Here is a 26,408-nt window from a genome sequence, read left to right on the forward strand (position 1 = left end):
AGCGGTAATGCTGCAAAAACAGCGTGACCGATGCAAAAGCTTCTGGGACCGGAGCGATCGCCACTCGTTTAAAGGCCTCGTTAGACAGGTCGATGCAAACTATATGGGGATGAATGTTAATACGATCATTCAGTCCCCATACAGTTTGCATATTGTCATCAGCACATCCCGTTTACATTGGGAGATGTGCTGCCGACACTGATGATTTCATAGGTTGCATAAAAGATGCAAACAGTAAACAAACAATTGGCTGATCGTTGAAATGTCTAAACGGGCCAATAATCGGCTACGAATGCTCATTCGCTAGATCATTGGCCCGTGTAATGGTCCTTAAGGGCACGTTCGGACATGGCAGATTTGCTGCAGAATTCCGCTGCAGACAAACCGCAGTGGTTATCCGCGCCCGACTTTTTTTTCTTTGGTTTCTATAGCTTTTTAGGTAACTTAGTGCAGACGGTGTGGAAAATAACGGTGCGGAAACTAGCTTGCGGTGCGGAATTCACATTTTGCAGCATGCACAGTCTGTTGCCGGTAGGCAGAGGATTTTCACTGCGAATTTCAGCCTTTGCAATGCGAAGGCTGAAATATGCGGCAAGTCCACTGCGAAATCCGCCACTTCTGGACAAACTCTTAAATTTGCAAATTTTGCTACAAATTAGTTGCGGCAAAACATGCAGCGGAACATTTCAGCCACATCTGAACGTGCCCTTAGACTGTTGTCAGATTTCCAGCAACAGAAATCCCCGAGAAGAGCCAAAGGTGTTTAATTTCTCCATAGAGCCCTTTCATCCTGGAAATCGGTGCTTGTCCAAGATCACAGACTTCAGCAATGTGATTTTCTCACAAATATCTATGACATAGTAGGTTATTGTGATAAGAATTCCCCTTTAACCATCTTTAGGTATCTGGAGGGTTACGGATTGGCTGACCTTGCGTTTCATTTTCAACATTATACATTTAGTAGAATTTCTTAGTTAAAATGGAACTTCAGCTCAGCCGCGGTTTAGGACTGCCGGTAAGGACGTCTTGTGACATTCACTAGATAAACCACATGTCTATGTGGTCATCATTTGCAGACACTGACATTCACTGCACTCAGGCGATCTCAGTTTCTGCATCAGCTCATTTAGCATCCACAGTTCACACAAAACATATCCGATTTGTTGGTTATGTTCTTACATGTACTAAATGGGCCTAAAAAAAAAAGTCAACTTTAAAAATGTTTGCACTGTTTAATTCAATCTTCACCCGTTACAGTTTTACTAGCTCTTTTTGTATTTATAAATGGAGGAATGAAATGGACAGGCATATATAAATACGACACCTCAAGGAGTAGTTTAACAAATTCTGTAGGATCTACAGGGAATGTCCACCTTTTAACACTATTTTTAGGTCCAACATTCAGCGCTGATTCATTTCTTTATTTATCTTTACAGCAGTCAGCGCTCCATTTCTGGTACAGAGCAACAAGTCCCCTGCAAAGACAAAAAGTTAAAGGGTATCTAAACGTTCAACAAACTTCCCAGATGTCACGGTGACATGTCAGAAATTTTGATTGGTGGGGGTCCGAGCACTGAGACCCCCACCAATCGCTAAAACGAAGCAGCAGAGACGCTAGTGTGAGAGCTGAGCCGCTTGGTTTCTGTTTGGCTTTTCTCGGAAAGCAGATGTAGCGCTGTAAGGACAGTGTATGAGTTCGTACACCGCTACATCGGCTTTCCGGAAAAAGTCAAACAGAAACTAAGTGGCTCAGCGCTCACATGAGCGCTTCTGCAGCATCGTTTTAGTGATCGTGGGGGTCTCAATGGTCGGACCCCCACCAATCAAAACTTCTGACATGTCACTATGACATGTCAGAAGTTTGTTGAACGTTTAGTTACCCTTTAAATAATTAAATGACATTCTGGCTACCTGCAGCCACCACTAAAGGGAGTTTAGGAGTTTACTGTATATAATGTATACATTGAACTCAATAATAAAACAGCATGAAGTAAGCTCGTCCTACACAGAATTGTATCGTTTAACTCAATTTTTGTGTAGAGGAATTGGAGCTTGGCATCAGAAATATGCATTCTTCTGGTTGTTAATCAAACCCGTCAACAATCTTGTTGACAGACTCACCACCTCACTGCTTATCTGAGCTTCTGTAATAATGGGGGACAGTTAGTTTTTCCTATATCAGATTATTGTACATTGCCTGGAGTACTGCACTTGCCATAATGCTAATCACCATAGTAATCCACGTGCAAACATTCAGCCAGCAAGGAATGATGGGACATTTTAGCTCTTAAAGAGGCTCTGTCACCAGATTCTCAAATCCCTATATCCTATTGCATGTGATTGGCGCTGCAATGTAGAGAACAGTAACGTTTTTGTTTTTTTTAAAACGTTCATTTTTAGCCAAGTTACGAGCTATTTTATATATATATATATATATATGCAAATGAGCTTTGAAATGGACAACGGGGCGTGTTTTTTTTCATATGTCCAACTGGGCGTGTATTGTGTTTTTAACTGGGCGTGTTTACTTATTTTACTAACTGGGCGTTGTGAATAGAAGTGTATGATGTTGAAGAATCAGTGACCAATCAGCATCATGCACTCCTCTCCATTCATTTACACAGCGCATAGTGTTCTTACTAGAACGATGTGCAGCCACATACACAAGCGTCCTGATAATGAATACACATGACCTCCAGCCTGGACGTCATGTGTATTCAGAATCTTGACACTTCTGAATCTTTTCTGTGAGATTTCCAGCAAGGGAAACGAAATCTCGTTTACCTCGTAATCTCGCGAGATTACACGTGGCTTGCTGGAATCTCACAGAAAAGATTCAGAAGTGTCAGGATTGTGAATACACATGGCGTCCAGGCTGGAGGTCATGTGTATTCATTATCAGGACACTTGTGTATGTGGCTGCACATCGTTCTAGTAAGAGCGCGATGCTGCTGTGTAAATGAATGGAGAGGCGTGCATGATGCTGATTGGTCACTGATTCGTCAGCATCATACACTTTTCTCCACAACGCCCAGTTAGTAAAACAAGTAAACACGCCCAGTTAAAAACACAATACACGCCCAGTTGGACATACGACAAAAAACACGCCCAGTTGTCCATTTTAAAGCTCATTTGCATATATATATAAAATAGCTCATAACTTGGCCAAAAATGAACGTTTTTAAAAAAAAACAAACGTTACTGTTATCTACATTGCAGCGCCGATCACATGCAATAGGAGATAGGGGTTTGAGAATCTGGTGACAGAGCCTCTTTAAGCCTGCAGAACTGTGAATACAGCTCAGGACTATAATGCAGGCTGCAACTTCTTTCAAATAATTAATACTTCCTTACCAGTATGATAATGACTACTATCATTAGAAAGGGATATACAGCGAAACCTCTTTGAGACGACCACCCAAAATTGCAATGGAATGGTTTTTTCTAGGGGGTGGTCTTCTCAAAGAAGATGGCCAGTATGCATAATGTGGATATGCAATATGGTGGGACTGAAACTGTCACAGGAAATGTGGTCTGGATAAGGGGTTGGTCTTTTCACATAGGTGGTCTTTTTGAGAGGCTTCACTGTATCTTTTAAAGGAATTGTATGACCATAAACATTGACAGCATATTCCTAAGACAAGTGCTGAGCTGCAATGCCAGACACAGCACATGGACAAGAGTGGCACTGTTTCTGAAAAAAAAAAAACTTAGTTTCTATGATAGTTGACAATCTGCACTAAAATGAGAAAGGTTCTCTAAATGTCTACCCTATTTCGTGACTTTTAACGCATACTGCTGCAAACTTAGTTTTATGTTTTTCTTTTTAGGGCCCCTTAGGTATGTTATCATACATAAAGGATGTGTGTACTACTTCAAAACAAGCACCTCAGCTGCTTCCCAAGGTGCCTTCTCACTAAACGGATACAACAGGTTAGTAGCAATTATATCCCACTAAAAACCACTTGTTAAAACAGCCCAGTACAGTATATATGCATTATATCCATGGGTACTGCCACATGGACACTTTTGTAGTGACACCCCAAGAGCGCTCACAATCATGGACTCAGCTTACACCTGAAATGTATCTGTTTCTAAGGAATCATTTTTATGGCTACAATATAACTATAATAAAGATCCATCTACTTTGCAAATTGTCTTGAATAAACATATCCTAATTTGCGTATACAGCTCCTATGTGTGTCTCAACGGTTACCGACTACAAACAAACAAACCCCATGTGTAGTCAGATACTTTTTTCCATCTGCCTCCTCTTCTTCCTAACCTACAGACAGTAGAAGAGTAGGCATATGGTAGAGTAACGTATGATGGCAGAATCAGACGACACGAAGTGTTTGTAGTCTGTTACCTTGGAGACACACAGGTCTATATAGTAAGCTTATATGGTAAGTTTCCTACAAAAGTTTGTTTCCAAGTGATATATGTTTACTTGAATAACATTACAGCTGGACACGAGCTGTGAAGTCTAATAATGGCTCCTTACTTTTTGTCTTCATTAGGGTAATGCGAGCAGCAGAAGAGACGACATCTAATAATGTTTTCCCCTTCAAGATGGCCCATATCAGCAAGAAGCATCGTACGTGGTACTTTTCTGCAGCATCTGAAGAGGAGCGGAAGGTATGAGTGATAGAAACCGTAGTACAATTATTTTCTATGTCTAGAATGTCATGTCAGATGTCCAGTCATGAAAACTTCCAAAAAGCGTGCGGGTCAGGCACTCTACACGGGTCCCTTTGTGTGAGTACCTGGCAGTGGGTCTAAACTGGTGTTTTCTTCTGACATATTTATGACATGTTAGAAGATACATTTTATGGTGCATTCCCCCTTTATGAAGCACCTACTATAGTGTTACCACTTTCAGCTTTATTGTCTTCTTTTTTTCCCCTGTATGTCAAATGTACTTTGTTGTGCTGTTCTACAAGAATTAAAAAAAATAAAAAAATGGTTATATTAAATATGAGTGGATCCTTTTTTCAATCAACATTTCTCTTTTAGAAATGGATGCTAGCCCTGAGGAAAGAGATTGACCACTACCATGAAAAGAAGGAGACAATCACAGACCTGAGGTACTAGTAACTCCATCATCTTTCTACCTCTTAGACTTACGGTAGTTGAATGTTTTAGAATTTAGATACATTGCAGCATATTTGAGGAGCAGAGGTTCTCAGAGGCCTTATGAAAACTTGATATCCCTTTAAAAGATATACACTACCGTTCAAAAGTTTGGGGTCACCCAGACAATTTTGTGTTTTCCATGAAAACTCACACTTGAAATGACTAGAAAATATAGTCAAGACATTGACAAGGTTAGAAATAATGATTTTTATTTGAAATAATAATTTTCTCCTTCAAACTTTGCTTTCGTCAAAGAATGCTCCATTTGCAGCAATTACAGCATTGCAGAACTTTGGCATTCTAGCTGTTAATTTGCTGAGGTAATCGGGAGAAATTTCACCCCATGCTTCCAGAAGCCCCTCCCACAAGTTGGATTGGCTTGATGGGCACTTCTTGCCTACCATACGGTCAAGCTGCTCCCACAACAGCTCTATGGGGTTGAGATCTGGTGACTGCGCTGGCCACTCCATTACAGATAGAATACCAGCTGCCTGCTTCTTCCCTAATTAGTTCTTGCATAATTTGGAGGTGTGCTTTGGGTCATTGTCCTGTTGTAGGATGAAATTGGCTCCAATCAAGCGCTGTCCACAGGGTATGGCATGGCGTTGCAAAACGGAGTAATAGCCTTCCTTATTCAAAATCCCTTTTACCTTGTACAAATCTCCCACTTTACCAGCACCAAAGCAACCCCAGACCATCACATTACCTCCACCATGCTTGACAGATGGCGTCAGGCACTCTTCCAGCATCTTTTCAGTTGTTCTGCGTCTCACAAATGTTCTTCTGTGTGATCCAAACACCTCAAACTTCGATTCGTCTGTCCATAACACTTTTTTCCAATCTTCCTCTGTCCAATGTCTGTGTGCTTTTGCCCATATTAATCTTTTCCTTTTATTAGCCAGTCTCAGATATGGCTTTTTCTTTGCCACTCTGCCCTGAAGGCCAGTATCCCGGAGTCGCCTCTTTACTGTAGACGTTGACAGTGGCATTTTGCGGGTACTATTTAATGAAGCTGCCAGTTGAGGACCTGTAAGGCGTCTATTTCTCAAACTAGAGACTCTAATGTACTTGTCTTGTTGCTCAGTTGTGCAGCGGGGCCTCCCACTTCTCTTTCTACTCTGGTTAGAGCCTGTGTGTGCTGTCCTCTGAAGGGAGTAGTACACACCGTTGTAGGAAATCTTCAGTTTCTTGGCAATTTCTCACATGGAATAACCTTCATTTCTAAGAACAAGAATAGACTGTGGAGTTTCACATGAAAGCTCTCTTTTTCTAGCCATTTTGAGAGTTTAATCGAACCCACAAATGTAATGCTCCAGATTCTCAACTAGCTCAAAGGAAGGTCAGTTTTATAGCTCCTCTAAACAGCAAAACTGTTTACAGCGGTGCTAAAATAATTGCACAAGGGTTTTCAAGTGTTTTCTAATCATCCATTAGCCTTCTAACACAGTTAGCAAACACGATGTACCATTAGAACACTGGAGAGATGGTTGCTGGAAATGGGCCTCTATACACCTATGTAGATATTGCATTAAAAACCAGACGTTTGCAGCTAGAATTGTCATTTAGCACATTAACAATGTATAGAGTGTATTTCTGATTAATTTAATGTTATCTTCATTGAAAAAAACTGTGCTTTTCTTTAAAAAATAAGGAAATTTCTAAGTGACCCTAAACTTTTGAACGGTAGTGTACATATATATATATATATATATATCTATATATATCTATATATATATATATATATATATATATATATATAGTTATATATATAAAATTTAGAAATCGGACATGCATGCAGGTGTAAACAGAAGTCTTGAGGAACACAAAGATTTTGCTAATCAACAACTGGTTATTTACAACTGCTTTGTATAAACAGGCCTTGATCTGTCCTTAGTATATGCGATTGGGACCCCCACCAATCAGATATTGATGGCCTATCCTGCCTTTGCTCTTTTGTTGGCTGATCGCTGGGCATCTTTACATGGGGCGATGATAGGGAACAAGCGTTTGTACAAGTGCTCCAGCACCCGATCATCTGTTTGTGTAAAAGGGCCTTAAGGTTTAGGGTGGTGGAGGGAGACGGCCCTTGGCAGGTACCATACATTGGAAGACACCCACCAGGAATGAATCATTGAGGTATAAAAGACATAGCGCATTGTAATATAGGGTAGCATTGACTATAAGGCTAGTAATAAAGAATTCCAGCAAGTATAAAAGCTTTGTCTAACCTATCTAAGCAAACACTGCAGTCAAGAATTGGAGATGTTGACTATAGTAACCAATCTCATGCCTGCATTCATTGTCAGACCTGATTTAAAAAAATTACCTAAATTCAGATTCTTGTGTTAGAGGGGTTTCACCGGGACTTAAACATTGATGAATGTTTGATCATAGGAGTGCAATCGGTGAGGGTCAATGATCGCTGCTTTCCCTACATTCTTTACAAAGGCACAGCAAAAGATATTTCTATATTGTCATAGTGATGGATGTTAACAGCAAATAAAGTAACATGCTGATTGTTTCCTTCACAGTGACAGTGGTTCTGACTCAGACAGTTTCTATGGATCTGTGGAACGTCCTGTGGATATAAAATACACGCACAATCCAGCAGATGGTAATAGTTTATCTGAATTTCATAACTTGGATATTATATAACATCACTTGTATAAAAGAATGATGATAGTAAGGTTAAAACAGTACTATTTTTTTAAATGAATCTCCACTTTAACACCATATTGGTTTTAGGTCCTACATTTTACACTGATTAATTTCCTAATATATCTTTATAAAAGATAAAAATGTATCTTTCTAAAACAGCGCCCTAAATAACAGTGCGTAGGCATAGAGTTAAATTATACAATTCTGTCCGCCTGCAGCCACCACTAGAGGGAGCTGACTGCATACTGTTTATACATTGAGCTCATAATAAAACAGTATGCTATAAACTGTTGAGCTCCCTCTAGTGGTGGTTGCAGGCAGACAGAGTTTTGTGAGACTCCAACTTATAATATTCATTATTTGAAAGGAGTGATCATGATAATCAATTTGAGTAGTTACAAATCCATCTGACCACAGTAGCAATATTGCATGTAAAGCGGATGATCAGAATGAAGGATTAACTAATACAGGCCACATTGCTCCCAGTTACTACAATAAGAACATTCCGATCTTATTATATTCTCTTGCCATAAAACACAGATGTATATGATTTAGGCGACAACTGACTGAGCTTATTCTACACATTTACAGATAGCTGGCAGGATGAGGATGATGATGAAGAAGACTACGAACAACCGGATGTAACAGATGGTAAGCTATTAGATAAAAAATGGGTTCAATGAGGGGGTTAAGTCACGTAAGACATTGATGACATGTTGCTAGGATAGGCTATCAATGTCATAGGTAGGGGTCTGACTTCTGTGACCCCCACTGATTGCTAGAACGAAGTGGCATTATCAAAGCTCATGTCACTTTGGCCCTGCTTGGCTTATTTCGGAGACTGCATGGTATGACCATTAAAGTCAATGATCGATTATGCAACGTCTAAAAAAAAAAGCAGAGCAGGTACGTCAGGAGCCAATAAGGTACAAAACTCGCTCTACAAAATAACGAGCATTTGCACCGCTCCTTCAACAGAAAAACAAAAGAAGAAAAGGGATAGGTTTTAAAGTATGGAGACACAACCAATTTTTGTTTTCAAGAAAGTTTTATTTGGTAACAGAAGTAAAAAATACTGATAAAAATAATGAAAAATTTGGCGCATCTAAGGGTATGTTCACACGACCAAGTTCCAGACATAATTCGGGCGTTTTACTCCCCGAATTACGTCTGAAAAAAACAGCTCCATTACGCCGACAAACATCTGCCCATTACTTTCAATGGGTTTTACGATGTACTGTGCCGACGACCTGTCATTTTAAGCGTCGCTGTCAAAAGACCGCGCGTAAAAAAGACGGCTCGTCAAAAGAAGTGCAGGACACTTCTTGGGACGTAATTGGAGCCGTTTTTCATTGACTATTGTAAAACAGCTCCAATTACGTCCGTAATGGACGCCGCGAAAAACGTGAGTACGAGCAATTACGTCTGAAATTCAGGAGCTGTTTTCGCCTGAAAACAGCTCCGTAATTTCAGATGTATTTTGCACTGTCGTGTGAACATACCCTAACTAGACACTTTTCTCTTCCTTATACCACCTATTACTTGGCTTAGTTTACACCAGTTTTCTGGCGCACATTGCTACATTTTAAGACACACACCCCTTTTAATAGACCAGCTAAGCAATGCCCCCTTGTCGCACATGTCGAAAAAAGGGTCTAAAACAGTTAATAAACGTGGCGCACGGAACTTACGCCAAAATTCTGGTTCAGTTTGAGCCCGAATTCTGGTGCATTTTGAATAGTAAATCTGCCCTATGATTTGAAAAGAAAATTGTGGGCAAACTGTCATTCTCGATGTTCTTTGGTACATAAATGGGAATAAGTTGTTTTTTACAATAAGTGGGTTAATTGCTTGCTTCTTTGTAAATAGAGACAGCACCGAGCTATCCACCACCACCAATTCCAGCAGTACAACAGAATGAAGTTGTTTCAAATTGGTCTTCAGCAAGTAGAATTTCAGGAGCACCAAAACCGCCTTCTCCTCCTCCTCGGTCACAAAGAATGGAAACTATATCATATCCGCTATGTCCAAGGAATAGTATTGACAGTTACAATGTACATGAGATCGAAAGAAGACCTCCTATCCCACCATTAGCGCCTTCTCATAAACCAAATAATATATCTTCTTTACAAAGTAGATCAACTGACATAGCTGAAAAAGATACCAAGAAAGATCATCTGCGCTTTCCCAGTACCACTAGCAAAAAAACACCTTTTTTACCGCAACTACCACCAGTTCATCGGGTAGAACCATTATCTTCCCAAATATTAAGAGACATCATAAGCAGTCAATCTAAGCAAACGTTTGGAAACAAGCCATCATATATGGGGGAGAATAACATAAAATTAAAGGATGAACACACTAGCAGATTCATCAACACATCTCCACCTCTACAGGAGAAACCAACCAACAAGTCTAACCATGTCATGATTCCAGTACTACCAACAAAACCAACCATGCTCTCCATTAAGCCAAACACAATGAATAATTATGGGCCACCGGTTCCAAGAAAACCTAGAGCGTTAAGCGACTCTATAAAATCGCCTGAGTCTTCACCCACTGGATCAAAACCTATACTCAAGCCACCTCCTTTATTGAGACCTCCTACCCTTCCTGTGCTACAACCAAGGAAAACAGAATCTGATAAACATGGATTGTCACCAAAATTGTAAGTATAGAACATTATATGGCTAACCCCAATCATTTTTAACTTGAACATCAATTTATTTGAGGGATTTTCTCATGTACCCGGTGATCAGCTGTTGTCGCCGGGGGAAGCTGCGCCTGGCCATACATTTCCCCTGCCGCTGCAGGTAAAATGCGGCATTAAAAGGCAGCCATTCATTGAATAGGTAATCAAGTGATGCATGAATGGGCCAATTTTGCCAGAGCAGGAGCCACTCTTACAGAGGGTTCCCGAGCAGGGGATCCTCTTCTATGACATCTATATGCCCTAATAGGACATATAGATAGGAGTTGACTTGATGGGACAGCTCCTTTAAAGTAAAAACTATAGAAAGACTTTGGAAAACTTTACTGTCTGAAGTAGATATCATTGTGCTTTCGTACAGAGAAGAATATGGTTGTTTTAAATGTAGTAATAATACACAACCCACTGTGCCCTTCCCAACACGTCTCAAGAAAGGAATAACCATAAAAAAACAACTCCACCTAGACAGTGTTTCTACATAGATACAATCAACGTTACTGTGTAAATGCAACACTAGTTGTTTTTTTTAAAAAAAATAACTTTGCAGAATCTATGTTTATTTCTTTTCCTGCTGCTAACTTCCTTACTGGGTGACTACCACTTTTTATTCATGTGGATACATGTACAGGAGTGGTCACTGGAAGTTCTATCTGCAATACAATACATTACTTTTCCAAGCGATGCAAAGAAGGTCTCCTTCAGGAAAAATAAAACTATCCCTCTAGTGCCACCTATAGGTAGCTACCCTGTAAGTCAATGTCCGACCCTTTGAAGAGCTTGGAAACATGACTCGGGTTATCAACCAAACCAGAGAAAAGCTTGTTAAGGTTCAGCTAACTGGAAGCATGAGAATATAGCACAAGCAATCATGTAACCTCCGGATAAGTATATATAAACTGTATGGGGACTGAACGATCGTATTAACGATCCCATTTAAAGGACCTTTAAACGAGTATTGATCAACCTGTTATTATCGGCAATCGGTGCTCGTTATGGAAAGAAATCTCAGTGTAAACCAGCCTTTATTTTCAGTTCACAAATAGTATATTTTCTGGCCTGCTCTAGGAGATCACCACCTGATGGACAGAGTTTTAGAGATATGACAATGGAACTGCCAGTCCGCCCTGAAAAACCAAAGAAAATTCTGGATGACAAAAGCGATAGCGATGATGACTATGAAAAGGTAATGTCCACTGATAATCTGAATGGGGTGTTTTGTAATCATGGAAGTTATTTTGTGACATAACTAAGACTGGCCATTTTCAAATTGTAGTATTTAAAGGAGTTGTCTCATGAAGACAACCCCTGTCCATATACCCTATTAGGATATATGGATGTCATCTGAGAGTCCCCTGCTCTAGACCCGCCTCTATGAGCCAGAAAGCCAGAAAGGAGAGCTGCTTTGTAAGAGCGGCTCCTGCTCTGGCGTACCCAGCCCCCCCATTCATTACATGAATGGCCGCCATGTAATACTACATTTTTCCTGCAGTGTAGGGAAAAAGTCTGTATAATAGCAGCTATCACGGGGGTTAGATAAGCTGGATCCGTGATAATCAATTGATCGCCAGGCCAGCTTCCATTTGAAAATGGGCTATCTTCATGGGAAAACCCCTTTAATCAGTATGACTGAGAAAAAATTAAAGAAAGTCCCCAATCTGTTACTACAAATTTTATTTGGTTGGAATATTACATTGGTTTGATATATAGTAACATACTGTATACATGGAAGTAAATATTAACAATCAGTCTTTTTCTGTCATATCCAGTCTAAGCAATACTCGGTGAGCTGACTATCAGGAGCAAAAATTTCTCTCATTTTCTGATAGCTTGTTACAACGTATCAGTGTAGGTAAAATGTGTACATCTCTAGTCCAGGTTGCTTAGCTCTTTACTTAAACTCGATACAATTGTAGCAAACCCTTAGCTGTGAAAATTATTATATCTATATGGGTTTTTAGGATCTGACTGTAAATAGCAACACAAAGTATATTAGAAAGCAGCATACTTCTCAGTATACAAAGATTAAGCTTTATTTATATGAAAGTGGAGAACTGCAGGGGCATAACTTTGGGGGGTGCAGAGGTTGCAGTCGCATCCAGAACCTTGAACGTGAGGAGGCCCAAAAGGTCCTTCTGCACCATATATGATATGTGATAGTTGAGCGGACCTGAAACAGATTTTACATTAGGGCACAGGAGCTTAAAGCGTTGCCTCTGGAGAACTCCTTTAATGCAGTTTGTGCTCACACAATTATTCTGTTTTGCTCCAGGTTCCTTTGCCTGCTTCGGTCTTTGTTGAAACCTGTGATTCTTTCGACGTTGAAAGGTAATTTTTTTTTAAGCTTGTTGTATATTACAAAGTATGAATTATAAGAATTACTTTTGACAAGTACTTGCCTAAATAACTACAAACATCAATTTGCATATTCATAAGGCTCGTTTACCTGTCACAATTTGTATTCACTTCTGATTAAGGGGTTGTCATATTATGACAACCCTTTTTCTAAATTAAGCAGGTACGGTGGTCGCCATAAGTCCGGCTTCTGAAACCCCTGGCAATCAGCTGTCATTGGCAGGGGCAGTTACTGCCAGCTATACATACGGTCGGCCACCGCCACCCAGTTGGGGCCCTCTCCTCTATAGATACATGCCCTAATAGGAATGTCCCCTTTAATGATCAATGACAATCATTACCAGCATAAGATGGAAATTCACATTACAATTACTACTGATCTTGCAATGCCGTCTAGTAGAAGTTTGACGACTATCATTTACATGTATCAATAGTATACAGGCAATCAATTATTTATCTCCGATTAAGGGGTTGTCTCATCAGAACAATCCTTTTTCAAAATGAAGCAAGCACGATGGTCGCCATAAGTCCGGCTTCTGAAACCCCTGCCAATCAGTTGTTATTAGCATAGGAAGTTACTGCCAGCTATACACATGGTCGGGAACTGCCATCCGAGCAGGGTATTCCCCTATTTATCCACATGCCCTAATAGAAATGTCCCCTTTAATGATCAATGACAATCATTACAAGCATAAATTGGATGGAAATTCTCAATTATGGTATGTACTACTGATCTTGCAATGCCGTCTAGTAGAAGTTGGATGACAATCATTTACATATATCAATAGTATACAGGCAGCCAATGCAACTGATATAAGGTTTTATGGAAGGAGGCTCCAACGTTCTTCACAGTGTGGATGGTGCAAAACTTTGTAAGCTCCCTCGGTCCACAGTGACCACCACGTTACTAAACAAGAATGCTGGAAGCCACCATCAGTCAGAAGGACCTTCTCTTGAAGAAGAGTGAACAAACCCCAGGCCTACCTTGACTGGATAGCATGGTGACATGAACCAGTATTAGTAGCAGGTTTTATTTTGCAATGGGGTCCCTTCTCCTCTATGCAAAATATTTTATAGATAACTTAGCAGGACTGTAGCTTTTAATATTTGGGAAAATACATTGAGGAGCTCCGAATTAGAGGAATCTAAAAGGGTTGTCCAAGCATGGGGTGGGGGGCACCGGAAGTAATGCAGTGGTTTGTGCTGGAAGGAGATGACTCCAGTCACAGTATAGCGGCCATTCTACAGTATTGCAGCTCTGCTCCTATTCAACTGAATAGGAGCAGAGCTGCAGTAACCCAGCCCGACCTCTATACCGTGACCGGAGTCATCTGCTTCCGGCACCGACCACTGCATTACTTCCTCACCGATCATATACTAATGACCTATCCTGTGGATAGGTTATCAGTATGAAAAAACACCCCATGCCTAATACATTTATATTTTTCACAAGAGTCTGCATTTAGGGGCTTGTTATGAAAATAAAAGTAGACTATGTATAGAATGGATGTCTTGATGGGTCAGAGATGAAGCAGGATACATCTGGACTAGATCATGTTTCTTAAGAAACTTCAAAAACTACAATAACATTGACAATACGTTCCATCCTTTATTACATGAGTAAGGCATTGTGTAATACTTTGTTCTCTTGTACATATGTATAAAGCAGTGGGTGACATAGAAGTGTTGACAGTTTTTGCCTACAATGAAAGAACTCACCATATCCTAAATATACTAATGTATATCAGCAAAGCAAAGTTCACTCCTGCTGTGATGGTGAAAATATTTCTGCACAGCAGGCACATGAAATGATAGCCTCGTCCTGTTATACTGGAGATAAATGAGAGTATTGTTATTTCAGGATGTTCAAAGCTACGGATGCCAGAGGAAGCCCCCTCAATGGACTCTTCTGCATCAGAAACTCTGCAAAGGCCGGAAAGGTAAGCCTGGAGCTGAATACAAAATCTGCGGTTTAGTTTAGCTTTCAGTTTTTTGCATGTTATTTTTACAGCAATTTCCTGTTTCCTGATGGTCAAAGAAATTAGTTTTCAAAAATGGTAGATTGTTCATAGTAGGACTGCTCATCATTAGGCCTTATGCACATGGTAGAGCAGTAAGCAGGAGGCACGTATGGTCCATGTGGCTCCATACTACAAACTACTGCCGACATGTTGCCCCATACGGCCTTTTATTACGCAGTTATTCTCTGTTATACGGCATCCAATAAAGCATGCCACTATTTTTTTTGTATTAATTTTACACATTTTTTCCGTATGACAGGAAAAAAACAATTATTGCATGCTCTAATGCAGGGGTCTCAAGCATGCGGCCCGCGGGCCGCATGTGGCCCCTGGGGCTGTCATCTGCGGCCCGCGGGACACAGAGCCGCTAGACTCTGGAATTCCCTGACATCGCTGTCCACATATGAGCAGCGATGACTGGGGCTTCCCCAGAGCCGGAGTCCCGTGCAGAGCGCTAGTATCGGCTCTGCTCCGGGACTCTGTGGAATTCCCTGACATCGCTGTCCATATATGGACAGTGTATCAGGGTCTTCCCCAGAGCGGAGTCCCGAGCAGAGCGCTAGTACAGGCTCTGCTCCGCGACTCTGTGGAATTCCCTGACATCGCTGTCCATATATGGACAGTGTGTCAGGGTCTTCCCCAGAGCGGAGTCCCGAGCAGAGCGCTAGTACAGGCTCTGCTCCGGGACTCTGAGGAATTCCCTGACATCGCTGTCCATATATGGACAGTGTGTCAGGGTCTTCCCCAGAGCGGAGTCCCGAGCAGAGCGCTAGTACAAGCTCTGCTCCGGGACTCTGTGGAATTCCCTGACATCGCTGTCCATATATGGACAGTGTGTCAGGGTCTTCCCCAGAGCGGAGTCCCGAGCAGAGCGCTAGTACAGGTTCTGCTCCGGAACACTGTGGAATTCCCTGACATCGCTATCCATATATGGACAGTGTGTCAGGGTCTTCCCCAGAGCGGAGTGCCGAGCAGAGCGCTAGTACAGGCTCTGCTCCGGGACTCTGTGGAATTCCCTGACATCGCTGTCCATATATGGACAGTGTGTCAGGGTCTTCCCCAGAGCGGAGTCCCGTGAAGAGCGCTAGTATCGGCTCTGCTCCGGGACTCTGTGGAATTCCCTGACATCGCTGTCCATATATGGACAGTGTGTCAGGGTCTTTCCCAGAGCGGAGTCCCGAGCAGAGCGCTAGTACAGGCTCTGCTCCGGGACTCTGTGGAATTCCCTGACATCGCTGTCCATATATGGACAGTGTGTCAGGGTCTTTCCCAGAGCGGAGTCCCGAGCAGAGCGCTAGTACAGGCTCTGCTCCGGGACTCTGTGGAATTCCCTGACATCGCTGTCCATATATGGAGTGTGTCAGGGTCTTTCCCAGAGCGGAGTCCCGGGCAGAGCTCTAGTACAGTCTCTGCTCCGGGACTCTGTGGAATTCCCTGACATCGCTGTCCATATATGGACAGTGTGTCAGGGTCTTTCCCAGAGCGGAGTCCCGAGCAGAGCGCTAGTACAGGCTCTGCTCCGGGACTCTGTGGAATTCCCTGACATCGCTGTCCATATATGGACAGTGTGTCAGGGTCTTCCCCAGAGCGGAGTCCCAAGCAGAGCACTAGTACAGGCTCTGCTCCGGGACTCTGTGGAATTCCCTGACATCGCTGTCCATATATGGACAGTGTGTCAGGGTCTTTCCCAGAGCGGAGTCCCGAGCAGAGCGCTAGTACAGGCTCTGCTCCGGGACTCTGTGGAATTCCCTGACATCGCTGTCCATATATGGACAGTGTGTCAGGGTCTTTCCCAGAGCGGAGTCCCGAGCAGAGCGCTAGTACAGGCTCTGCTCCGGGACTCTGTGGAATTCCCTGACATCGCTGTCCATATATGGAGTGTGTCAGGGTCTTTCCCAGAGCGGAGTCCCGGGCAGAGCTCTAGTACAGTCTCTGCTCCGGGACTCTGTGGAAATCCCTGACATTGCTGTCCATATATGGACAGTGTGTCAGGGTCTTCCCCAGTGAGGAGCCCCGAGCAGAGCGCTAGTACAGGCTCTGCTCTGGGTCTCTGTGGAATTCCCTAGAGCAGGAGTCCCAGTGATGTCAGGACCACAGCTGGAGTCCCAGGAAGAGCCTACTAGCGCTCTGCCCGGGACTCCAGCTCTGGGGTTGCCCCTGACATCTCTGTCCATATATGGACAGTGATGTCAGGAGCAGAGCTGGAATCCCAGGCAGAGTGCTAGAAGCGGCTCTGCTCCGGGACTCCAGCTCTGGGCAAGTCCCTGACATCACTGTGGCAGCATCTGCGTAGGGCGCTGTGGCAGCATCTGCGGAGGACACTGTGGCAGCATCTACGGAGGGCACTGTGGCAGCAACTGTGGAGGGCACTGTGGCAGCATCTACGGAGGGCACTGTGGCAGCATCTACGGAGGGCACTGTGGCAGCATCCACAGAGGGCACTGCGGCAGTATCCACAGAGGGCACTGCGGCAGCATCCACAGAGGGCACTGCGGCAGCATCCACAGAGGGCACTGCGGCAGCATCCACAGAGGGCACTGCGGCAGCATCCACAGAGGGCACTGCGGCAGCATCCACAGAGGGCACTGCGGCAGGATCCACAGAGGGCACTGCGGCAGGATCCACAGAGGGCTGCCCAATCTAAAAAGGGGCTGCCCAATCTTGACATGTGTGTCTGCCAAACGCTGCCAACTGAGCTGTCGGACTGCATTTAGCGACACTTAAACTGGAAAACTGGATTGTTGAAATAAGCACGTGGAGAAATATCTCAAATTTTAAACCTAGCGGTATTATTATAGTACTGTAGTATTATTATTATAGTAATATAGTGTTATAGTAGTTCAAATAAGTAATTTATTAACAATAAGTTTGTGTTGTATCAAATTTGAAAGTAATGCGGCCCGTCAACTTCCCATTTTGCGGTCCACTTACCCTGCCAAGTTTGAGACCCCTGCTCTAATGGATGGAAAAAACCTTTCTAAGGCTTTGTTTCAAATTAGAGGCATATGGAGGTACAGTAGGGTCCCATACTAGTTTATGGGTGCTATATTACGGCTTCATACAACTCGTAAGTAGCCCCAGGGGCTATGTTCTTTTGGATTTTGAAACCAAGTTCAGGTAGTACACTTATCTTTAGAGATGAGCGAACTGATTCAGCACAAATTAAATTCAGTCCTAATTTCCCAAAAGTTTCAGATTTACCAAAATCCTAAACTTTTGGGATTTGCAGCACACAATTTGGATGATCAGAGGAAAAAAGACGGGAGAAGAGGAGATTAAAAAAAAAAAAAAAACATACTCACCACCTCCCCTGGTCTCCTGTAGTGACGCCTCCCTGTCGGCCTCCTGAGATGATGTTGTTTTGGCCCATGTGACCGCTGCAGCCAATCACATGCTGCAGCAGTCACATGGGACAAAACAACATCATCTCAGGAGAGCGGCAGGGACGCATCGCTATGGAAGACCAGGGGAGGGTGAGTATAGTGGTTTTTTTTAATCTCCTCTTCTCTCCTATGCACTAACATGACCGTATAGCTGAGGAGACTAGTCAGATTTTTTCTTTCTTTTTGTCAGGGAAGAAGCAGAGCCTCTGCAGTAGCATGGCAGTATAGCTAAGGAGACTACTTCTGCAGGGGAAGAAAGGAGGGACTATATGGTCAGCTGCCAGAGGGGCAAGAAGACTGAATCTGATCAGAGCCTCTCCCCCAGTAGCACAGATTAGCAGCAACACCAAGGGGGACACTTAGAAGTTATAAACACTGCAAATTACTTTAAAACAGCTATTAACAGGATTTCGGGACTTTTGGTATGAATATGATTCATAGGATAACACCTTTAATGATCATTTTAAATTGTTTTAAAGGTCCTGGTTGTATGGGATCAATTGGATTCAAAACTAAGAAACTACCGAATTTTTGAAAAGGTTTGTTGACATTTTTACATTTATTCCACTTTTCAGAGAAAACGTATTTCCTTCTCTCACACACAGCTCAGCTTTATTCCACTATACTTGTTACCTTATATTATTCGCCTATTGAAATTCACACTTCATTAGTTGCACCATAGACCTGGGTCTGTATGCATTAGACATTTCATGCACAAGGCTGAAATTATAGATCCTAGTTGTACGGCTCTGTGATATGGCACCCGCAACCTGCCATGGGCCCATACTATATCTCTACGTGACTTCGGTTGTACCATAGTATTCTTCATTGCATGGAGTATTACATAGGTGGTACCACATGGTAGGTCACAAAGGCCGTATGGTGTACCCATAGTGCCTTGTATTTGAGGCCTTAGCAAATTCGCCCCTAGAAACATATTGATCGGAGGAGTTGGACTTTTTCAGATGACTGCTATTGTTTCCAAAAAGATAAGCCAATAGTAGATATGTCTGTACTACAGCTTGGAAATATAGAGATGTCCAGGCATACATATTTCTAGAACAATCTTTCTAATAAAAGAACATTTATCAGAATGTCCAGTCACCAGTAATCCTTGAACACATTTTCTTTAACAGTTTCTACACTCATGTTTTTATAAAACTGCTGAGTTTGAGATGTTTCATATAGGTCTGTGAGGCTTATACAAAACTGCAATAGATATGATTTCAGATCTCAAGTCAACTCCTTGTTGGGGTCCATACATGTCCTACTCCTGGGAGTCATTACTAACCTGGCAGCGTTGTATTTGTTTTTCTCTTTTCTATAATGCCTCTCATGCCTAAGGCTATGTTGACACTGCTGTCAAATTCTCCATTTGGAGCTTCCATCGGCAATACCGTCAAATTCTGTCAAAATAGCGGACACCACAACGGGACCTGGTGGACCCCACTGTAAGTCAATGGGGTCTGTAGGGCGCCATTGGTATCCATTGTATGGCGGATCCTGCAATGCCTTGCTGTTTTCATTATGATGGTTTTTTTTCTGAACATAGCCTTACCCAATGGTCTACTCACCTAATTATTAAACTGACCTATAATTCTAATATAACTTCTTTCTTGCTATAGGACTCCATAGTTTACCTTGAGGCAGAAAAGTTATTTCCAGACTTTGCCACTTTGGTTGAACACTACTATGGGAACACATTACCCAGTCATGACAGACTACTTCTCCAACATGCCTATGGATGCTCAAGTAACCCCAGATGACAAGATTGAGAACGCTAGATTTTACCCTGGATGCACAATAATGACATTAAAAACCTATGGATATGGGCATGCTTTGGGGTTCACTAAGACATGTGGTAGAACGCCTCATAGCAAGTGTGTACAAACAGGGTTCCTATTCCAGCTTCAAGGAGCAAACATGATCAAGGATACAACTGTGAACGTGAATGTTGAGTAAAAGTTGAACTTCCACTTATCCTAATAATAGCCAACTCCTGCCGTGACTACTTCCTGGTGTGTATGTGTTACTTCCTTCCAGTGGAAATGAAAGACAGAGGCACATGTAGTGAAAAAAAATCAGTGAAGAAACAAATCTGGAGAATTGATGACCATTCAGAACATATGAAGAAGTGATAACTGTAAAGAAGCAAAATGAATGAAAATAGATTATAAAGACAACCAATATTTGGTATATGACTTGCCATCCTGGTGTTCTTTAAAAGATAGCTCATATTATTTACTCATATGATGCCAGTTTCTTGAGTGTTTTCTTATCAAGACATTTATTTGCTAAAGTGAACACATTTTAATATAGGATATGAACTTCATGGAAAATACTTGGAAGAATTCGTTTTAATATATTGGTTCTATACATTCCAGAGTTCTTAGGATTTTTCTGGAGATAAAAGTACAGATATTCTGAATGTATTATAACTGGGAAAAAGTTAAAGACTTTGGGCACCTTTGCAATCATTTTTAGTGCTAAAATGCATCTAAACTAAATTATGCCAATAGTTTTGATGCCCATGTGTTTCCATGGATGCAGACTACAAACAAACTCTGTATGTAGTCTGATCCTGCAGTCATGTGTAAAGGACCTTTTACACTGGCCGATAAACGAGACATCGTTGATTGGTGCTCGTTTGCTCCTGTCACACGGAGCTATGGATAGGGACAAGCGGTCGTTACTCCGATCGCTCGTCCCCATACATTATTATCATGTCGGCAGCGCGTCTCCCTGTTTACAGCAATAATCTTTTACTTTTTTAAAACGATACGACCAGCAGATGATCGTTTGCTCGTTCATCTGCTGATTGCTACCCTTTTTACACAAGGTAATTATCGTCAACGAGCGTTATACGAACACTCGTCTGCCCAATAATCGTCCTGTGTAAAACCCCCTTTACTCTCAGATCTTGTGTATAATCTCATCACCAAATCAGATTTCACACAAGGTTTGTTTGTAGTCTGTAACCATTGAGACACTAAAGGGAGTTTTACACTGAGCAATTATCGGGCAGACAAGGGTTCATAGAACGCTCGTTGCTGATAATTGTCCTGTGTAAACAGGCCAGCGATCAGTAGATGAACGAGCAAACGCTCCATCATCTGCTGATCGTATTGTTTTAAAAAACTGAAATATTATAATATCGTTGTCGGCAGCACATCTTGGTGTGTAAACAGGGAGATGCGCTGCCGACCTGAAAATAATGTATGGGGACGAGCGATCGGATTAACGACCGCTCGTCCCCATAAGCGCCGATCAACCAGCTGTCTCAGTGAGCCATGTAAATGAGAGCCGATCAATGAAACAGCTCGTTAATCGGCGCTCGTTTGCTCCTTTCATAAGGAGCTATGTATAGAGATGAACCCTTGTTACCACAATCGCTCGTCCCCATACATTTCTATTATGTCGGCAGCACGTCTCCCTGTTTACACCGGGAGATGTGCTGCCGACAACGAGAAAAATTTCGGCTGCATAAATGTTGCAATCAGCCGATGAAAGAGAGTTTGTTCGTTTATTGGCTGATTGTTGCCTTGTTTACACAGTGCAATGATCGGGAACAAGCTTTCTGTGAACACTCGTTTGCAGGATAATTGGCCCGTGTAAAAGGGCCTATAGGTCTGCATTACAGCTGTGCATACAAAACTGTAGGATGTTTTTAGACACTTTTGCTTCACTTTCTATTCTATAAGCATTGGCACAATGGTTGCAAAAGTGTACCTACCCTTTAATAAATTTGTCAGTTTCTAAGAATGAGGGATTATGCTTTGACATGGACGCGATATTTAAAGCATGGCGTCCATTCTAGTGCATATACAACTCTACATTAAAAAAAAAATGTGAACCACAGTAGATAATGATTGTTTTAAACATGTGCTACACTCGTTGAAAGGTTTAACAAGTACATAATAGATAACCTACTGTATAGGTGATGGAAAACAATAGGAAATACAGCTCTCAAAGTATTACGTGATAAGTTTGGGGCGTTTCTTATTGATACTGTACTTTATTTTACTTTTTCTAATTTTTCCCAGATTTGTAATAGTTACAGACAGCTTCTTCACACGACACAGGGCTGTTTTCAGAAATGTAAAGGTTAATAATGTTTAAGATGTATTACTATGGTATAATGTACACTACAGAATGATGACCTTTGTTGATATGTGTTTTGGTGTAAATTATAATGTTCTGCCATTTTTTATTTAAAATTCTATTGCACTTGCCAATCTGTGCCATCCTGGAATTATTTAAAAGATAGCCTATATGATTTGCTAGTGGTGGAAGCAGGCAACTAGAATTTTATTACATCTATGTCTATGAAGAGGATTTGGAGCTCTGTGTCAAAACAAATGGAGCGCCAACTGCTATGAAGATATATTTAGAAATTAATCAGCACAGAATCTATTTAGATTAAAAATACAAAGTGGTGTTTGAGGTTGGATGTTAATTTAAGTCTCCTTCATCTTCATAGACTTATCAATTGCTTAAAAGTAAAAACTGCATAAAATAGCCAACAACATGTGCCACTCAGGTCCAGAAGGCCATAATTCAGATCCATTGCAACGTCTTTTACTACCACAAGAACTGGAGGCCTTGCTGCTCTACAGAATGAAACGTAGATCACCATATGGTTCCATGGTCATCTAAGTTCACTTCAGCAGAACCAGGGGATACTAAAGATTTTTGTGGCCGCAATACGGATGTTAAATTACGGCTGTATTAAGACTACCTGAAATTAGCCTAAAGCAAGACCAAAGCTAATACTATACATTCTAAATTCATATATAAGAAGGTACTCTTAAAGGGGGTTTCCAGGATATAACATTTATGACCTATCCTTTGGATAGATTATAAATATGAAAGCCGGCCAACCAGGAGTACGAAGGAGCTGCAATACTCTCTGCAAAATCAGGAGTACAAAGGGGCTGCAAAGCTATCTGCTAAACTGATGGTGCCAATCCTTTTGGCGCCATCTTATAGCTATGTCATACATATATGCCTGTTTTTGCGCATATATATATATATATATATATATATATATATACACACACAGGGTGGGCCATCTATATGGATACACCTAAATAAAATGGGAATGGTTGGTGATATTAACTTCCTGTTTGTGGCACATTAGTATATGGGAGGGGGGAAACTTTTCAAGCTGGGTGTTGACCATGGCGGCCATTTTGAAGTCGGACATTTTGTATCCAACTTTAGTTTTTTCAATGGGAAGAGGGTCATGTGACATATCAAACTTATCGAGAATATCACAAGAAAAACAATGGTGTGCTTGGTTTTAACGTTACTTTATTCTTTCATGAGTTATTTACAAGTTTCTGACCACTTGTAAAATGTGTTCAAAGTGCTGCCCATTGTGTTGGATTGTCAATGCAACCCTCTTCTCCCACTCTTCACACACTGATAGCAACACCGCAGAAGAAATGCTAGCACAGGCTTCCAGTATCCGTAGTTTCAGTTGCTGCACATCTCATATCTTCACAGCATAGACAATTGCCTTCAGATAACCCCAAAGATAAAAGTCGGGAGATCGGGAGACATTTCTTCTGCGGTGTTGCTATCAGTGTGTGAAGAGTGGGAGAAGAGGGTTGCATTGACAATCCAACACAATGGGCAGCACTTTGAACACATTTTATAAGTGGTCAGAAACATGTAAATAACTCATGAAAGAATAAAGTAACTTTAAAACCAAGCACACCATTGTTTTTCTTGTGAAATTCTTGATAAGTTTGATGTGTCACATGACCCTCTTCATTGAAAAAACTAAAGTTGGATACAAAATGGCCGACTTCAAAATGGCCGCCATGGTCAACACCCAGCTTGAAAAGTTTCCCCCCTCCCATATACTAATGTGCCACAAACAGGAAGTTAATATCACCAACCATTGCCATTTTATTTAGGTGTATCCATATAAATGGCCCACCCTGTATATATATAGTAAAATCCTCCAAGATACGAGACAGCACACCTTGATATAAATCCACATGAATAAATCCACTTTTTCACTATCAAGGTGTGCTGTCTCGTATCTTGGAGGATTTGACTTGGTATCTGGGGACACTGGTCACGTGTCCAAACGGGAATATTGCACCCTGACTGCATGTATTTGGAAAACGGTGCTGCTTGTTTATACCTTTTTATATATATATATATATACTCAGTTCACTCAAAAAAAGCAGCTGTGCTTTGGCTCGCCTACCTCATCCCAGAACTGCTTGCACATTTATACCATTTTATAGAGACTCTACAGGTAAAGAGATACATAATTCTCTTCACACTGGAAACTTTTTTGAAACCTATTTAAAATCCTTAGACAATATGAGAGGTCAGTATGCTGATTTGGCCTTTTCTTATCTGAATGCTAGGATAAGCGACTACATGAAGGTGATGGTACTACCGTCTATATTACAGTTGATGCACAATTTACTGAGGAATCGGGGGGGGGGGGCTGCTTTGAGAATAATCAGTCTCCTTCCCTACCTGGCAGCTGACCATATAGTCTCTTCTTAATTTCCCTGCAGATAGGTAACATGGGATTCAGAGTAGTGAAGACATATACTGTGTGATATCACCAGTATGCACTACCTTAAAAAACCTATAAAATAAAAATATAATGAAATACAAAAATAAAGACAGATTGGACATGTGGAGGGTTCATATCTACTGTTAGCTTGTTAGGGTTGAAAAGCTTTACATCCTAAGAAGAAGGAGTTTCCTCAGAGAGTCCAATATAAAGAGGGGTAAAAGTTGCGGCACTCACCTTGTCCCATGGATTAGTCGACAAAATAGAATGTCTACGGAGTTCTGGTCATTTCAGATTCCATATTGTCTAGGGGGGGATTATTGGGTGATTAAAGAGAACCTATCACCTCCCCATACATGTAATGGGGAGGGCTGCACAGAACCCTGGGGCACTTTAAAAAAAAATTCTACCCTCCTCCGTTATTTAGATATCAGTGCCGTTATATTTGGCGCCCGATATTTAAATAACCCCCTGAACAGTCAACGGGGCTTGTACTGGCAAGGGGGCATGTTAATATGGCTGTGACACTGTCCAATCAGGTATGGACAGTGCACAGCAAGAGCAAGGACAGAGAGTGTGCGATTGCAGTCTTTTCACCCGAACTGGCAAGGGGGCGTGTCACTGCTACGGGCAGTGTAAAAGCTGGGGAGTGCTTGCACTGTCTGTAGCAGTGACACGCCCCCTTGCCAGTTCGGCAGAAGACTAATCTTGAAAGCTGAAGAGTGAAAGTGAGAGCGTGCGCGTGTGCGCACACTCTCTCTCCTCGCTCTTGCTGTAACACTGTCCATATCTGATTGGACAGTGTCACAGCCATAGTAACACGCCCCCTTGCCAGTACACGCCCCGTTGACTATTCAGGGGGTTATTTAAATATCGGGCGCCAAATATAACGGCACCGATATCTAAATAACGGAGGGATGTAGAATTTTTTTTTAAAGTGCCCCAGGGTTTGTTCAGCCCCCCCCCCCCCCCCCCCATTACATGCTGCACATGTATGGGGAGGTGAAAAGTTTTCTATGCAAGTCATCCGGCCAGTGTGTTCTATTTGTAGATGTAGACTTCCAAAACCTAGGGTTAACTGTCCTCATTGCTAATAGAAAGTAGTCTTAAGATATTTTTTTTTATCTTAACAGGGCCAGAAGGACCATTTCGGGTGTAAGCTGAACCCCTGTGGAGAATAAGGGCTGAATAAGTAGACAGCTCCCCCATATATGTTTCATGGTCCTCCTAGCTCCCAGGCATCGCCAGCACAAACCTGAGTGGGAAGGGAAGATTGCATTTAACCAGTCTGGGGTCTTGTACCATCTGGTCAATGTTTTATAGGTATTTTTCTGAAGTTTACATGATATTGATAGCTGATGGGAGAAAATAAAGACTTTATCCCAGTCTGCTGAAGAAAAGGTTTTCCCCAGCTCCCTCTCCCTCCCAGATACAAATGACAATGCAGTCATCAAAGCCTGTGAAAGCAGCAACATGTACATGGAATGGCATGTTGAAGCTTTTCCCCAACCTCGTCGGAGGGAGTCAGAGAGCGAGTCAATGAGATTACCACTAGAAATAGTAGCCACTTAATTCCGCAACTAGTGATATGTGAGCCATGT

The 26,408-nt window shown here is 41.9% G+C and overlaps 1 protein-coding gene across 2 annotated transcripts in view; it reads left to right on the forward strand.

The window, feature by feature from the left end:
• SH3BP2 (SH3 domain binding protein 2) overlaps window positions 1-22,483 on the forward strand; it is a 34,599-nt gene extending 12,116 nt beyond the window's left edge. For both annotated transcript variants that reach the window (XM_075857231.1, XM_075857222.1), the window contains exons 3-13: window positions 3,831-3,933; window positions 4,521-4,638; window positions 5,017-5,087; window positions 7,668-7,750; window positions 8,386-8,445; window positions 9,664-10,462; window positions 11,570-11,687; window positions 12,774-12,829; window positions 14,718-14,796; window positions 18,740-18,799; window positions 19,886-22,483. In XM_075857231.1, the coding sequence (XP_075713346.1) occupies window positions 3,831-3,933; window positions 4,521-4,638; window positions 5,017-5,087; window positions 7,668-7,750; window positions 8,386-8,445; window positions 9,664-10,462; window positions 11,570-11,687; window positions 12,774-12,829; window positions 14,718-14,796; window positions 18,740-18,799; window positions 19,886-20,026 (1,688 nt within the window). In that variant the 3' untranslated portion in view covers window positions 20,027-22,483. The remainder of the gene's footprint in view (window positions 1-3,830; window positions 3,934-4,520; window positions 4,639-5,016; window positions 5,088-7,667; window positions 7,751-8,385; window positions 8,446-9,663; window positions 10,463-11,569; window positions 11,688-12,773; window positions 12,830-14,717; window positions 14,797-18,739; window positions 18,800-19,885) is intronic.
• Window positions 22,484-26,408: the final 3,925 nt, after the last annotated feature.

Source organism: Rhinoderma darwinii, chromosome 1, assembly GCF_050947455.1.
Source record: "Rhinoderma darwinii isolate aRhiDar2 chromosome 1, aRhiDar2.hap1, whole genome shotgun sequence".
NCBI lineage: Eukaryota > Metazoa > Chordata > Amphibia > Anura > Rhinodermatidae > Rhinoderma > Rhinoderma darwinii.